Source organism: Carcharodon carcharias, chromosome 13 (genome assembly GCF_017639515.1).
Source record: "Carcharodon carcharias isolate sCarCar2 chromosome 13, sCarCar2.pri, whole genome shotgun sequence".
Taxonomy (NCBI): domain Eukaryota; kingdom Metazoa; phylum Chordata; class Chondrichthyes; order Lamniformes; family Lamnidae; genus Carcharodon; species Carcharodon carcharias.
The window spans coordinates 3,986,211-4,002,368 of NC_054479.1; the positions used below are offsets into that span (position 1 = coordinate 3,986,211).

At 54.4% G+C, this 16,158-nt stretch overlaps 1 protein-coding gene across 1 annotated transcript in view; it reads left to right on the forward strand.

Moving 5' to 3' along the window:
* Positions 1–16,158, forward strand: part of adgrd1 (adhesion G protein-coupled receptor D1) — a 324,527-nt gene that overhangs the window by 184,295 nt on the left and 124,074 nt on the right. The window contains exon 13 of the mRNA XM_041202315.1: positions 6,329–6,470. Within this exon, the coding sequence (XP_041058249.1) occupies positions 6,329–6,470 (142 nt within the window). The remainder of the gene's footprint in view (positions 1–6,328; positions 6,471–16,158) is intronic.

A 16,158-nucleotide genomic window follows, 5' to 3' on the forward strand; every position in this document is an offset into this window, starting at 1 on the left:
AGCCTGTATGAGCCCGGTTTTAAGGCTGGACTAAAACTCACCACCTCCTACCCCTAATGGTGACTTTCAGTTAATTGCTAAATTAAAGAAAGATGATACTTCAGATATAATTTAACCCTTAAACTTCCTCAGTCACCAGTCTCCAACTGAAGCTCTCTACTTCAGCCAAACACAGCACTCCAGCACAGGCAAAATCTGGGCACCACACTTTAGGAAGGATGTCAATGCCTTGGAGAGGGTGCAGAGGAGATTTACTAGAATGTGAATGGATTTGAGGGTCTTCAGTTATATGGAGAGACTGGAGAAGCTGGGATTGTTCTCCTTAGAGCAGAGACAGTTAAGGGGAGATTTAATAGAGATGTTCAAAATCATGAATGGTTTTGTTAAAGTAAATAAGGAGAAACTGTTTCCACTGGCTGGAGAGTCAGAAACCAGAGGGACACAGATTTAAGTAATTGGCAAACGCATCAGGTGAGATGAGTTATTTTTATGCAGTGAGTTGTTATAATCTGGAATGCATTGCCAGATAGGGCGGTGGAAGCAGATTCAATAATAACTTTCAAGATTGCAGGGTTATGGGGAAAGAGCAGGACAGGGGATTAATCGGATAGATGCAACAGATGCAGGTGCAGCAAATAATTAATAAGGCAAATGGAATTTTGGCCTGTATTGCTAGGGGGCTGGAGTTTAAAAATAGGGAAGTCTTGTTACAGTTGTACAGGGTGTTGGTGAGGCTGCACCTGGAGCACTGTGTACAGTTTTGGTCCCTGTATTTAAGAAAGGATATACTGGCATTGGAGGCAGTTCAAAAGAGATTCACTAGGCTGATTCCTGGGATGAAGGGGTTGACTTATCAAGAATGGCTAAACAGGTTAGGCCTTTATTCATTAGAGTTTAGAAGAATGAGGGGTGATCTTATTGAAACGTACAAGATTCTGAGGGGCTTTGACAGGGTAGATGTTGGGAAGATGTTTCCACCAGTGGGGGTGAATCTCGAACTAGGGGACATAATTACAGAATAAGGGGACACTCATTTAAAACTGAGATGTGAAGGAATTTCTTCTCTCAGAGAGTAGTGAATGTCTGGAATTCTCTACCCCAGAGAGTTGTGGAGGCTAGATCACTGAAAGTGTTTAAAGAGGAGGTAGATAGATCTTTGAAATATCGGGGAGTTGAGGGCTATGAGGAGCTGGCACGACAGAGGAGTTGAGGCCTGGGGCAGATCAGCCATGATCTTATTGAATAGCAGGGCAGGCTTGAGGGGCCGAATGGCCTACTCCTGCTCCTAGTTCTTATGTTCTTAGACTTTTCAAAGAGCTGGCACAGACAAAATGGGCTGAATGGCCTCTTTCTGAGCTGGATCATTCTGCGATTGTATTTAAAGGAGCTGCCAAGGGCAATTGAAATGACTTGCTACATAATTACACCAGCTGTTTTTACATTTCAGTTAAAAAGAACATGTGGATTTTTGAGCCTTCCCTTCCCTTCTCTCTCTCTCTCTCTCTCTCCTTCTGTCAGATTAACGGCTCTTGGCCAAGGAGAGTGGGTAACAGGGTTACGATTTGCCTCGATGCTCTAGAGCAGGGAAACGAGCTGATATTCCTGGCTCCTGGACACACTCCAGAAGGAGCTGTAAAAAGTCTGTGTTTGTCTGCTGGGTAAGGACATCATCGAACTCACCCCCACATCTCACATCCCCGTGCTCCATTTAACCCGCGTGTCATCTTCCCTCTCGCGCATTAAGGATTGCTGGTGAGTTTGAAGTGTGTAAGAGGTGCTAGTGGTGCTGTAATCTCACAACCCAAAACAGGGAGTGAAATCAGAATTACAGAATGTACAGCAGTGTAACAGGCCATTTGGCCCATCAGACCTGTGCTGGTGTGTATGTTCCACACAGGTGCCCTCTCATCCTTACTTCTTTTCACCCTGTTGCCATATCCTCCTCACGATTACCCAGCTTGCCCTTAAATGGATCTATTCTATTCACCTCAACCACTCACTGGGTAAAGAAGTTTCTCTTGAATTCCTGATTGGATTTATTAGTGACTGTCTTGTATTTATGCTCCCTAGTTCTGGTCTGTTCCACAAGTGGAGACATGTTCTCTACATTGATCCTATCAAACCCTCCTGCAGTCTTAAAGACCTCTGTCAGCCTTCTCTTTCCTAGAGAAAAGAGACCCAGTCTGTTCAATCCTTCCTGATAGTTAGAACCTCTCAGTCCTGTTATCATCCCTTATAAATCCTTCCTTGAATCTTCTCCAGTGCCTCTATATCCCTTCTGTAATTTGGAGACCCAGACTGTTCACAATACTGCATAGAGGCCTATATAAGTTTAACAATTTCAGAAAATGGTGGAAAAACTTGGCAGGCTGAGCGAAACAGATTTAATGGACAGAGTTTTTCACAGATGCAGTGGGTGGCCTCGCGCCTGTCTGAAAAGACCCCCACCATGTCACCTGATTTTACAACCCCCACCCCCCACCCTCCCCCACCCCACCCCACCCCACCGACCCCCACCCCCACCTGCCAGCCCACTCCCCGGAGGGAGAGGGAGTGCGGGGGGAAAATCCAGCCCACTTTGATGACATTTTATCCTCCAGTTCTGATGAAAGGTGTGAAATGTTAACTCCGCACGTGGAGAGAGATGAGTCTTCCAGCGTTTTCCCTCTTACTTTCATAACTCCAGCATCCACAGTGTTTAATGGTTTTTTCAAAACATAACCGCCCTGGCATTTTTCACTTCTCTCCCTTCAGAAATGAACCCTAGTGTTTTGTTCACCATTTTTTTTAATGACCTTATTAATTGCATCATTACTTTTGGTGATTTGTGTATCTATAGCCCAAGGTATTTCATCAGTTTCTTGTTAACAATTAGTATTGATTTCATTCGAGCCAGCTCATGTGTTCTGTGGAATGTTTATGTATCTGTGGAATTGAATCCCACTGGATCCCTCTGCTTGGGATGGGCGGTGGGGGGAGGGATGTGTTCCTTCAGTAATGCTGCCAGCCGCATCCCTGTAGGAGACCACTGTTGTATTTGATGACTGGCTGAATGCATATCTTTCTGAGCTTGGTTTAATAGAAGAATGTTCACTTGAGAAAATACTTGGCATTCAAACCCTCCATTGAAATAGTGTTCTGTTTTTTATCACATGTTCTGTTTGAACAATTTTAAAAATATATAATTGTCAGTTCCTCTCCATGAAAATAATAATTATAATATACGCACTGAGTTGGATTTATTTAGAACTGGGAATGGAACTGTTTCCATTTCAAGGACCTAGTGTTTGCATCGAGCACTTCACTCTGATCTGACTACACCGCTTATTCAATATTCTCTCTAACTTTCCTTTGTGTGGAGCCTGTTGGCACTGTGTGGTCCCTTTAAGAGTGCTGCACCTCACTACATTCATGCTTCTTAAAGGGAACATTGCATGTGCCCAGGCAGGTTGCTGCAGTGTGCAATATGTTCTGGATTGCAGCATGGTCCCACACTCATGCAGCTGAGAGGAAACAGTCCTTAATGCAGCTGAGGTTCAGCGCAGAGAATTGTAATGTGATGCGTTTTGGTTAGGTGAATGGGGAGACGCAATACGAACGGAACGGTACAATTTTGGAGGGTCAGGAACAGAGAAAGTGTGGTAAAATAACCCTTGAAGGTGGCAGTAATAAGGCTGTTAAAAAGGCAAATGGCATAATGAGATCAATAAATAAGAGACATGGAACACAAAGGCAAAGGAAGTTAAAATGAAAACAGAAAATGCTGGAAATACAGAGCAGATCTGGCAGTGTCTGTGGGGAGAGAAAGAGTGTTAACATTTCAGATCTATAACGTTTCATAAGGTCTCGTGAGTAGAGGTGGTGTGGATGGCAAAATCATGAACAGCTGCTGTCCAAAAATGAGAGAGAGAGAAACAAGAGAGAGAAACAAAGCAAAATGGAAGCAGAGGCTACGATCCAAACTTGTTGATCTGAGGGAAGTGAATGTACTATCGCCAAGTTTGCAGATGACACAAAAATAGTGGGGAAGGCAAGTGGTGTGGATGACACAAGGAGTCTACAGAGGGACATAGACAGGTTAAGTGAATTGGCAAAAATTTGGCAGATGGAATATAACTTTGGCAGGAAGAATAGAGGAGCTGAATATTATTTAAGTGGAGAAAGCTGCAGCACAGATGGATTTGGGGGTCCTCGTGCATGAATCACAAAAAGCTAGCATACAAGTTCAGCAGGTAATAGAGAACGCAAATGGAATGTTGGCCTTTATTTCAAAGGGAATGGAGTATAAAAATAGGGAAGTCTTGCTAATACTATACAAGGCACTAGTTAGACCACACCTAGAATACTGTGAACAGTTTTGGCCCCCTTATCTAAGGAAATATATACTGGCATTGAAGGCAGCCCAGAGAAGGTTCATTATGTTGATCCCAGGTACAGAGGGATTTTCTTATGAGGAGAGGTTGAGTAGGTTGGGCCTGTACTCATTGGAGTTTAGAAGAATGAGAGGTGACCTTATTGAAACATATAAGATTTTTAGGGGGCTTGACAGGGTAGATGCTGAGAGGTTGTTTCCCTTTGTGGGAGAGCCTAGGACCAGAGGGCATAATCTCAGAGTAAGGGATCGCCCATTTAAGACAGAGATGAGGAGGAATTTCTTCTCTCTGAGAGTGGTGAATCTGTGGAATTCTTTACCGCAGAGGCTGTAGAGGCTGCATCGTTAAGTATATTCAACACTGAGACAGACAGATTTTTAATCAGTAAGGGGATCAAGGGTTATGGGGAAAAGGCAGGAAAGTGGAATTGAGGATTATCAGATCAGCCATGATCTCATTGCATGGTGGAGCAGACTCGATGGGCTGAATGGCCTACTTCTGCTCCTACGTCTTATGGTCTTATGGTCTTTAGAACTAAAAAGAGCTAAAATTGCTATTCCTAGAGCTTGTGTTGAACTTCATTGGAACATTACAGCAGGTCGAGGACAGAGAGGTCAGAGTGGGAGTGTTGAGGATTAAAATGGTAGCGACTGGAAGTTCAGGATCATGCTTGCTGACTGAATGGAGGTGCTCAGTATTTGGTATTTCCAATGTAGAGTGGACCACATTGTAAATAGTGCATACAGTATACTACATTAAAAATACACTTAAATCACTGTTTCACTTGGAAGGAAAATTTGGGATCTTGGATGGTGATTAGCGAGGAGGTATCATATTAAATGTGGAGCAGGCTTGAGGGGCCAAATGGTCTACTCCTGCTCCTAATTCATATGTTTGTAAAAGGACAGGTGTTGCTTCTCCTGTGTTAGCATGGAAAGATGCTGTGGGAAGGGAAGGGGAATATGGGGGGTGATTGAGGAGTGGACCAGGGTATCGTGGAGGGAACGATCCCATTGGAATGCTGAAAGGGGGGATGCAGGGGAAGATGAATCGTGGTGATGTCACGTTGGAGGTGATGGAAATAGCGGAGGATGATCCACTGCATATGGAGGCTGGTGGGTTGGACAGCGAGGACCAGGGGAACTTTATCGTGGTTCTGGGAGGGAGAGGAAGGGGTGGGAGCAGAAATAAATTGGATACGCTCAAGAGCCCTGTCACCCAGGCTGGGGAGAAACCTCGGTTGAGGAAAGATGAAGGAATATCAGAAGTGCTGATTTGGAAGGTAGCCTCACCAGAGCAGATGTGACAGAAAGCTAGGAGAATGGAATGGGAATGGAGTCCTTACAGGAAGCAGGACCTGAGGAAGTATAGTCAAGATAATGGTGGCTGTCCAAGGTCTCTGGTGAATATTTTTCTTGACGTGTTCTGTGACTGTAAGGGACTGGTTAGCTGACTGCCCCCCGTGCGTGACTCCCCCTGTCGAATATCAGCTCCACAAACTGCAGGCTCTTGGGTTTCACATATGAAGCACAAACTCCGCCCGGCCAGATTAAAGCGATTGGCTGTAAAAGACCAACTGCTCCATTGATACCAGCCTGCCCTCCAAGGTTGGCGGGGCATTGCGGACAGATACCTACCACCACCCCGCACAAACCAACCTAAACTAACCATTGAGGGAGGAAAACCCAGCAGCGATGTAGCAGCATCAGTTGAGAATCATCCACAGTTGCAAAGTGCTTCATTTTGGCATCAGATTCGAGATTGACTACAGTTGATTACACAGCCGAATAGTCATGTTCATTAATGCCGCGTGGCTGTTTGACCAAGTTGTAGGAAACTTGGGAGTAGCACAGAAGAGTCCCAGAAAGAGAGGATTATATTTTGTTCACTTTGTGTAATTGCAACCTCACTTTTCTCAAATGCTGCCTCTAAGATGCATCATTATCTCTCCTCAGGATTAATGAGTCAGTGCTCCACAAAGACCACAAGATCACAGTGATGAGCTACATCATCTCGCTGAAAATCGAACCCCCTCCATCGCTTTCTCACAACCTCTCCGGATTCCCCCTCACCACGATAACCCTGACCCACGTGCTGGTAAGATACTGAACTGTGCCGAGCCTTCAGATAAACAATGAGCAGAATGCAGAAGCAGCAATTGTAGGAGCCTTCCTGTCTTCTCTCTCTTGAGTACTCATTGAAAATATCACTCACTCCAGGGTGACTGGAGTTCCAGCGTTGTAAATGAGCAGTGAATTGTTATAGAGATGTTGAAATGTTATAAAAACAAAGTGAGAGTTGCTGATACCTCATCACTGGGAAGCAGCCCCTCCTAGTATAGCTTTTCCAAAGCTACTGGCACTCCGAGCTCACATGGTCCCTGGAAAGATGCTGTTAAGTCCGTGATCGCATTGGGAGCAGGTTCAGAAGAAATGAGCCAACAGTTTTAAACAATCCCCAATCCCTGCTCCCTGCTCCCCCACCACCCCCTGCTCCCCACTCCCCTGCTCCCCACTCCCCTGCTCCCCACTCCCCTGCTCCCCACTCCCCTGCTCCCCACTCCCCTGCTCCCCCCAACCCCACTCCCCTGCTCCCCACTCCCCTGCTCCCCCCAACCCCACTCCCCTGCTCCCCACTCCCCTGCTCCCCAATCCCCTGCTCCCCACTCCCCTGCTCCCTGCTCCCCCACCACCCCCTGCTCCCCACTCTCCTGCTCCCCACTCCCCTGCTCCCCACTCCCCTGCTCCCTGCTCCCCCACCACCCCCTGCTCCCCACTCTCCTGCTCCCCACTCCCCTGCTCCCCACTCCCCTGCTCCCCCCAACCCCACTCCCCTGCTCCCCACTCCCCTGCTCCCCAATCCCCTGCTCCCCACTCCCCTGCTCCCTGCTCCCCCACCACCCCCTGCTCCCCACTCTCCTGCTCCCCACTCCCCTGCTCCCCCACCACCCCCTGCTCCCCACTCTCCTGCTCCCCACTCCCCTGCTCCCCCACCACCCCCTGCTCCCCACTCCCCTGCTCCCCCCAACCCCACTCCCCTGCTCCCCCCAACCCCACTCCCCTGCTCCCCACTCCCCTGCTCCCCCCAACCCCACTCCCCTGCTCCCCACTCCCCTGCTCCCTGCTCCCCCACCACCCCCTGCTCCCCACTCCCCTGCTCCCCACTCTCCTGCTCCCCACTCCCCTGCTCCCCCCAACCCCACTCCCCTGCTCCCCCCAACCCCACTCCCCTGCTCCCCACTCCCCTGCTCCCCCCAACCCCACTCCCCTGCTCCCCACTCCCCTGCTCCCTGCTCCCCCACCACCCCCTGCTCCCCACTCCCCTGCTCCCCACTCTCCTGCTCCCCACTCCCCTGCTCCCCACTCCCCTGCTCCCTGCTCCCCCACCACCCCCTGCTCCCCACTCCCCTGCTCCCCACTCTCCTGCTCCCCACTCCCCTGATCCCCACTCTCCTGCTCCCCACTCCCCTGATCCCCACTCTCCTGCTCCCCACTCCCCTGCTCCCCACTCCCCTGCTCCCCACCCCCCTGCTCCCCACTCCCCTGCTCCCCACTCCCCTGCTCCCCCTGCTCCCCTGCTCCCCACTCCCCTGCTCCCCACTCCCCTGCTCCCCACTCCCCTGCTCCCCACTCCCCTGCTCCCCCCAACCCCACTCCCCTGCTCCCCACTCCCCTGCTCCCCACTCCCCTGCTCCCCACTCCCCTGCTCCCCACTCCCCTGCTCCCCCTGCTCCCCACTCCCCTGCTCCCCACTCCCCTGCTCCCCACTCCCCTGCTCCCTGCTCCCCCACCACCCCCTGCTCCCCACTCCCCTGCTCCCCACTCCCCTGCTCCCCACTCCCCTGATCCCCACTCTCCTGCTCCCCACTCCCCTGCTCCCCACTCCCCTGCTCCCCACCCCCCTGCTCCCCACTCCCCTGCTCCCCACTCCCCTGCTCCCTGCTCCCCACTCCCCTGCTCCCCACTCCCCTGCTCCCCACTCCCCTGCTCCCCACTCCCCTGCTCCCCACTCCCCTGCTCCCCACCCCCCTGCTCCCCCTGCTCCCCACTCCCCTGCTCCCCACTCCCCTGCTCCCCACTCTCCTGCTCCCCACTCCCCTGATCCCCACTCTCCTGCTCCCCACTCCCCTGATCCCCACTCTCCTGCTCCCCACTCCCCTGCTCCCCACTCCCCTGCTCCCCACCCCCCTGCTCCCCACTCCCCTGCTCCCCACTCCCCTGCTCCCCCTGCTCCCCTGCTCCCCACTCCCCTGCTCCCCACTCCCCTGCTCCCCACTCCCCTGCTCCCCACTCCCCTGCTCCCCCCAACCCCACTCCCCTGCTCCCCACTCCCCTGCTCCCCACTCCCCTGCTCCCCACTCCCCTGCTCCCCACTCCCCTGCTCCCCCTGCTCCCCACTCCCCTGCTCCCCACTCCCCTGCTCCCCACTCCCCTGCTCCCCCACCACCCCCTGCTCCCCACTCCCCTGCTCCCCACTCCCCTGCTCCCCACTCCCCTGATCCCCACTCTCCTGCTCCCCACTCCCCTGCTCCCCACTCCCCTGCTCCCCACTCCCCTGATCCCCACTCTCCTGCTCCCCACTCCCCTGCTCCCCACTCCCCTGCTCCCTGCTCCCCACTCCCCTGCTCCCCACTCCCCTGCTCCCCACTCCCCTGCTCCCCACTCCCCTGCTCCCCACTCCCCTGCTCCCCACCCCCCTGCTCCCCACTCCCCTGCTCCCCACTCCCCTGCTCCCCACTCCCCTGCTCCCCACTCCCCTGCTCCCCACTCCCCTGCTCCCCACTCTCCTGCTCCCCACTCCCCTGCTCCCCACTCCCCTGCTCCCCACTCCCCTGCTCCCTGCTCCCCCACCACCCCCTGCTCCCCACTCCCCTGCTCCCCACTCCCCTGCTCCCCACTCCCCTGCTCCCCACTCCCCTGCTCCCCACTCCCCTGCTCCCCACCCCCCTGCTCCCCACCCCCCTGCTCCCCACTCCCCTGCTCCCCACTCCCCTGCTCCCCACTCCCCTGCTCCCTGCTCCCCCACCACCCCCTGCTCCCCACTCCCCTGATCCCCACTCCCCTGCTCCCCACTCCCCTGCTCCCCACCCCCCTGCTCCCCACCCCCCTGCTCCCCACTCCCCTGCTCCCCACCCCCCTGCTCCCCACTCCCCTGCTCCCACTCCCCTGCTCCCCACTCCCCTGCTCCCCACTCCCCTGCTCCCCACTCCCCTGCTCCCCACTCCCCTGCTCCCCACCCCCCTGCTCCCCACTCCCCTGCTCCCCACTCCCCTGCTCCCCACCCCCCTGCTCCCCCTGCTCCCCACTCCCCTGCTCCCCACTCCCCTGCTCCCCACTCTCCTGCTCCCCACTCCCCTGCTCCCCACTCCCCTGCTCCCCACTCCCCTGCTCCCCACTCCCCTGCTCCCCACTCCCCTGCTCCCCACTCCCCTGCTCCCCCTGCTCCCCACTCCCCTGCTCCCCACTCCCCTGCTCCCCACTCCCCTGCTCCCTGCTCCCCCACCACCCCCTGCTCCCCACTCCCCTGCTCCCCACTCTCCTGCTCCCCACTCCCCTGCTCCCCACTCCCCTGCTCCCCACTCCCCTGCTCCCCACTCCCCTGCTCCCCACTCCCCTGCTCCCCACTCCCCTGCTCCCCCTGCTCCCCACTCCCCTGCTCCCCACTCCCCTGCTCCCCACTCCCCTGCTCCCTGCTCCCCCACCACCCCCTGCTCCCCACTCCCCTGCTCCCTGCTCCCCCACCACCCCCTGCTCCCCACTCCCCTGCTCCCCACTCTCCTGCTCCCCACTCCCCTGCTCCCCACTCCCCTGCTCCCCCTGCTCCCCACTCCCCTGCTCCCCACTCCCCTGCTCCCCCTGCTCCCCACTCCCCTGCTCCCCACTCCCCTGCTCCCCACTCCCCTGCTCCCTGCTCCCCCACCACCCCCTGCTCCCCACTCCCCTGCTCCCTGCTCCCCCACCACCCCCTGCTCCCCACTCCCCTGCTCCCCACTCTCCTGCTCCCCACTCCCCTGCTCCCCACTCCCCTGATCCCCACTCTCCTGCTCCCCACTCCCCTGATCCCCACCCCCCTGCTCCCCACTCTCCTGCTCCCCACTCCCCTGCTCCCCACTCCCCTGATCCCCACTCCCCTGCTCCCCACTCCCCTGATCCCCACTCTCCTGCTCCCCACTCCCCTGCTCCCCACTCCCCTGCTCCCCACTCCCCTGCTCCCCACCCCCCTGCTCCCCCTGCTCCCCACTCCCCTGCTCCCCACTCCCCTGCTCCCCACTCCCCTGCTCCCCACTCTCCTGCTCCCCACTCCCCTGCTCCCCACTCCCCTGCTCCCCACCCCCCTGCTCCCCACTCCCCTGCTCCCCACTCCCCTGCTCCCCACTCCCCTGCTCCCCACTCCCCTGCTCCCCACCCCCCTGCTCCCCACCCCCCTGCTCCCCACTCCCCTGCTCCCCACCCCCCTGCTCCCCACCCCCCTGCTCCCCACTCCCCTGCTCCCCACCCCCCTGCTCCCCACTCCCCTGCTCCCCACTCCCCTGCTCCCCACTCCCCTGCTCCCCACTCCCCTGCTCCCCACTCCCCTGCTCCCCACTCTCCTGCTCCCCACTCCCCTGCTCCCCACTCCCCTGCTCCCCACTCCCCTGCTCCCCACTCCCCTGCTCCCCACTCCCCTGCTCCCCCTGCTCCCCACTCTCCTGCTCCCCCTGCTCCCCACTCTCCTGCTCCCCACTCTCCTGCTCCCCACTCTCCTGCTCCCCACACCCCAGCTCCCCCCCTACCCCCCCACACCCCAGCTCCCCCCCTACCCCCCCGCTCCCCAGCTCCCCCCCCCACTCCCCACGCCCCCTCAATCTTTTCCACTCCTGGAGACCTCTCAGCAGATCCCCCATTGGTTGTCTGACCTCAGGAAATTCACTAAAATAATTGCAGGTCCTGGTCCGAATGTCCAGACGGTTGTCAACCTTCCTGGGCTGCCTCGGGGTTTCTGGGGATTAAAGATTAACCTCCCACCGTGGACAGTAACCCAGCGGAAAAGCCTTCGGCTGCATTAAAAACACATTTCTTCACTTCCCCTGAACGCTCTTGTTTATTGGAAGTGGCATTTTTGCCTGTCTGGTGGGGGTGGTGACGTGGGCGGGGGTGGAGGTGGTGAGGTGGGCGTGTGTGGGTGGTGGGTGGGGGTGGGTGGGGGTGGGTGTGGTGAGGTGGGTGGTGGGTGGGGGTGGGTGTGGTGAGGTGGGTGGTGGTGGGCAGTGGTGGGTGATGGGTGGGGGTGGGTGTGGTGAGGTGGGTGGTGGGTGGGGGTGGGTGGTGGTGGGTGGTGGGTGGGGGTGGAGGTGGTGAGGTGGGTGGTGGTGGGTGGTGGGTGGGGGTGGGTGTGGTGAGCTGGACGGGGGCGGGTGGTGGGTGGGGGTGGGAACGCATTTGGAGGCCGAGGGGCCTGGGGCATGAGTCCAACCAGAGTTGGCAAGCCGATTGTGCGGGCATCTGATCTTCACCAAAAACGATGCCAGGAAGAGTTGCTGGCACCATCTGCAGACCAAAGGCTGGAAGCTGGCCGTTTTGTGTCTGCCCTTAAAAATGTTTTTATTGACACCTGAGGCTGGGGTTAAAGGTGTCCTGGAGATTCCTGAACTGGCAAGTGCCGGGAACTCTTGCCAGTTGTGTTGGGCATGTCTGTGGATTACTGGGACCGTGTGGATATCAGGAACAGCATAGCTGGGGCAGGGATGGTGGATGGTTTAACACTCGGAACTGGAGCAGTGGGGAAGGAGATGGCAAATGTCCCGGGGAGTTGGGGGGTGCTGGGGGGGTGGGGTGGTGAGGAGGGGACTGCCTCCTGTCACCGTGACAACCACAGAAATTATTTCAAAGCAATTTCCATTCAGATTTAACAACCGAGAACATTGAATCCTACCCACGTTCTTGCAGGTTTTCTAACATTTGTTCAGTCGAGAGCCTGAAGTGTCATCTTTCGGTGGGGGGGGGTGGGTGTTGGAGGTGACATTGAACCGATGCCTCGTGGATTTAAAAGATCCCACAGCCAGAACTACCAAGAGTTGAGGGTGGAGGTTCTCCCCGGTGTCCCTGCCTATGGTTATCCCCTCACCAACGTCATGTTTGGCCAATATCTCATTGTTGCACGTGGGATCTTGCTGTACACAAATTGGCTGCTGGGCTCCCTAACCCTAGAGCACCTTCAGAATCCCCTTATTGGCTGCAGACCACTTTTGGACCTCCTGAGGTTGTGAAAGGTGCTACACAAATGCAAGTCTTTCTCTGGGCCTATAAGCCAGGCCAGCCCTCCAAGGAGGATTTGAAGGAGCTGTGTGTGGAACAACAGCGTGAAGATGTGACCTACCAGGGCCAACACACAACAGAGTGATAGTTGGCAGCAAGTTATTCTGTACTTAACTTACTGACATTGTGAGTGGTGGCCCTGCTTGTCTGGGTTTCTGTGCTGACGCAGGAGGGTTTTGGCTTGTTACTATTTTATGAGGTGTGAAATAAATTTTGGTTTAATTTGTGTTAGTTTTAAAAGTCCCTTGTCTGTTTTCATTTATCATCCAATGTTATTTAATCCACGTTTTCACAGGGGTAATGCCAATGACTTAATACTCCCAGCGTACTGTCCCTCAAACTCAAATTCCCTGGATACTTTCCCAGAGGGAAAGAGTACACACTGGGATTATGATCAATAATTGCTCTTTACACACAAACAACAACTTGTATTTATATAGCACCTTTAATGTAATAATCCATTCCAAACCATTACAGGAGCGTTACAAATTAGGATTTGACACTGAGCTACCTAAGGGCAAATGGCCAAAAGCCTGGTCAGAAAAGGAGGCTGTAATGGGTGTCTTAAAGCAGGCGAGAGAGAGAGAGAGAGAGAGGTGGAGAGGTTTAGGGAGGGAATTCCAGAGTTTAGGGTCCAGGCAGCTGAAGGTATGGCCACCAATGGTGAAGCAATTAAAATCGGGGCTGATTATGAGGCTAGAGTCAGATGAGCTTAGATATTTTGAAGGGTTGCGGAACTGAGGTAACAGAGGGTTGATGGAGGCTATTGTGGTGTTTATGGACTTCAAAAAGGCATTTGATAAATGCCACATAATGAACTGGTCTGCAAAACTGAAGCCCTTGAATAAAAAGGAGAGCAGCATGGATACAGCATAGAGATGAGGCAACCCTTTTTTCACCGAGGGTTGTCAGACTCTGGAATTCTTTTCCTCAAGATGGTTGAGGCAGAGTCCTTGAATATCTTTTAGGCAGAGCTAGATGGATTCTTGATGAGCAAGGGGGTGAAAGGTTACCGGGGGTTGGCGGGAAAGTGGGGTTGAGGTCACAATCAGATCAGCCATGACCTTATTGAATGGAGGAGCAGGCTCGAGGGGCTGAGTGGCCTACTCCTGCTCCTTGTACATATGTTTGTATGTTCGATTCAAGGTTGGCAAAGTGACAGGAAAGAGAGTTGTGGCGAATGGTTGACCTTTGGATTGGAGGAAAGTACAGTGGTGTTCCCAGGAATAGGACTGCTTTTCCCAAAATATATTCACGATCTAGACTTGGGTCTATCAGGCACAATTTAAATATTTGTAGATGACACAACATTTGGAAATATTGCGATCTGTGAGGAGGGTAGTGAGAGACTTCAAGAGGACAGAGAAATGAGCAGATGGGTAGCAGATGAAAGTTAATGCAGAGAAATGTGAAGTAATTCATTTTGGTAGGAAGATTGGGAGAGACTATATAAAACAGAATATAATTCTGAAGGGGGTTTATGTGCACAAATCATGGAAGATGTCAGGGTAGGTTGAGAAAATGGTTCAAAAAGGCATATGGGATCCTGGGTTATACAAATAGGGGCATAGAGCACAAAAGTAAGTAAGTTATGATGATCCTTTTTAAAACACTGGTTTCACCCTCAACCAGGTATTGTGTCCAGTTCTGGGCCTCGTACTTTAGGAAGGATGTGAAAGCTTTAGAGAGGTTACAGAAAAGATTTACGAGAATGGTTTGAGGGATGAGGGTCTTTGGTTATGAGAATAGATTGGAGAAGCTGGGGCTGATCTGCTCAGAGTGGAGAAGATTGAGTGGAGAGTTGATGGAGGTGTTCGAAATCATGAAGGGGTCTGGACAGAGTAGAAGGAAGAAGCTGGTCTGTAACCATTCTCGGATTCTATGGAGGAGATTACAGAGACAGGGAGGGGTGAAGCAACGGAAGGATTGAATAACAAAGATGATCATTTTAAAATGGACATGTTGCCAGACCAGGAGCCCATCAACGAGCACAGGGGTGATGAGTGAAAGGGACTCAGTGTGAGTTAAAGCCTGAATCAAGTTTATGGAGGATAGAGTGTGGGGAGAAGCCAGGAGTGCGTCTGAATAGTCCATTCCTGAGGTACGACTGTACCCGAACAGTCTCCTGTAGATCATATCCCGCTCTTGGGATAACTTGGTTGGGTTCATAGTTTTTCTGTAAACGTTTTGTAAGCATGGAGCACGTGGGAAAGTTAAGTCCTTATTCCTTCCATTCGGGAGCAGTAAAGGGTCAGTTTTAGCCAGTGAACGCTCTCCTTGAGAATGTATTGGAGGTTTATACAAGAAATAAAGAAGTGCATTTATATAGCACCTTTCCGGACTTCAGAACTCCCAAGCCGCTTTGCAGCAATGAAGTGCCTTTGAGATGTAGTCACTGTCGTGAGAAACTTAATAGTCAATCTGTGCACAGGAAGATCCCAGAAACAGCAAGGTAGTAACACCCTGATGGTCTGTTTTAGTGATGAGAGTTGAGGGATAAATGGCCAGGAAACTGGGGAGAACTCCACTGGTCTTCTTCAAAATAGTGTCATGGGATCTCTTACGCCCCCCCACCCCCCCCACCCCCGAGGGGTCAGAAGGGTCCTCAGTTTAAAGTCTCATTCAAAAGCTAGGCCCTTTGACAATGCAGCACTCCCTTTACACCGTGCTGGGAGCGTCAGCCTAGGTTCTGTTCTTGAGTCTTTGGATGAGGTTTGAACCCACAACCTTTTGGCTCTAAGGTGAGAGAGAGTGTTATTCACTGCACCAGAGCCAACAACGGTAATCCTGTCACAGTTCATATGTATTTGGTTATAAGCCTATTTGACTTTGAACTAGAAAAAGGTGCAGGACTTTTAAACTCTGATGAGGGTGGGGATGGAGATGGGCGGGTGTGAAAACGGGCTGATGGCTGATTTGTGGGAAATATCCCCCCCCAACCCCACACCCCCAGCTCAGGCAGAATGTGGGTGGGTTAGGGGGGATGGTGGGTGCCGCAGAGCTACCCCCCACCAAGCAGCTGGTGGCCAAATAAAAACCAATTAAGGCCCTATTGTTAGAGGCTGACTGGAATTCTCCAGTGGGCCTCTGAGCCCCCGAGGTGAGGGGCGGGGCCCCAGACCCCCGAGGTGAGGGGTGGAGCCCCAGCCCCCCCGAGGTGAGGGGCGGGGCCCCAGCCCCCCCGAGGTGAGGGGCGGGGCCCCAGCCCCCCCGAGGTGAGGGGCGGAGCCCCAGCCCCCCCGAGGTGAGGGGCGGGGCCCCAGCCCCCGAGGTGAGGGGCGGGGCCCCAGCCCCCGAGGTGAGGGGCGGGGCCCCAGCCCCCGAGGTGAGGGGACGAGGCCCGCTGCCTGGAACAGCCTCCTGTCGGCAGGCCTGCTGAGGGGAGGTGGGCAGCACCAGGTGGGCTTGGAGGCCCTCTGCCCTCTGCCCTCGTGTGCCCTCTGCCCTCGCCCACCCTCTGCCCTCACGTGCCCTCTGCCCTCATGTGCCCT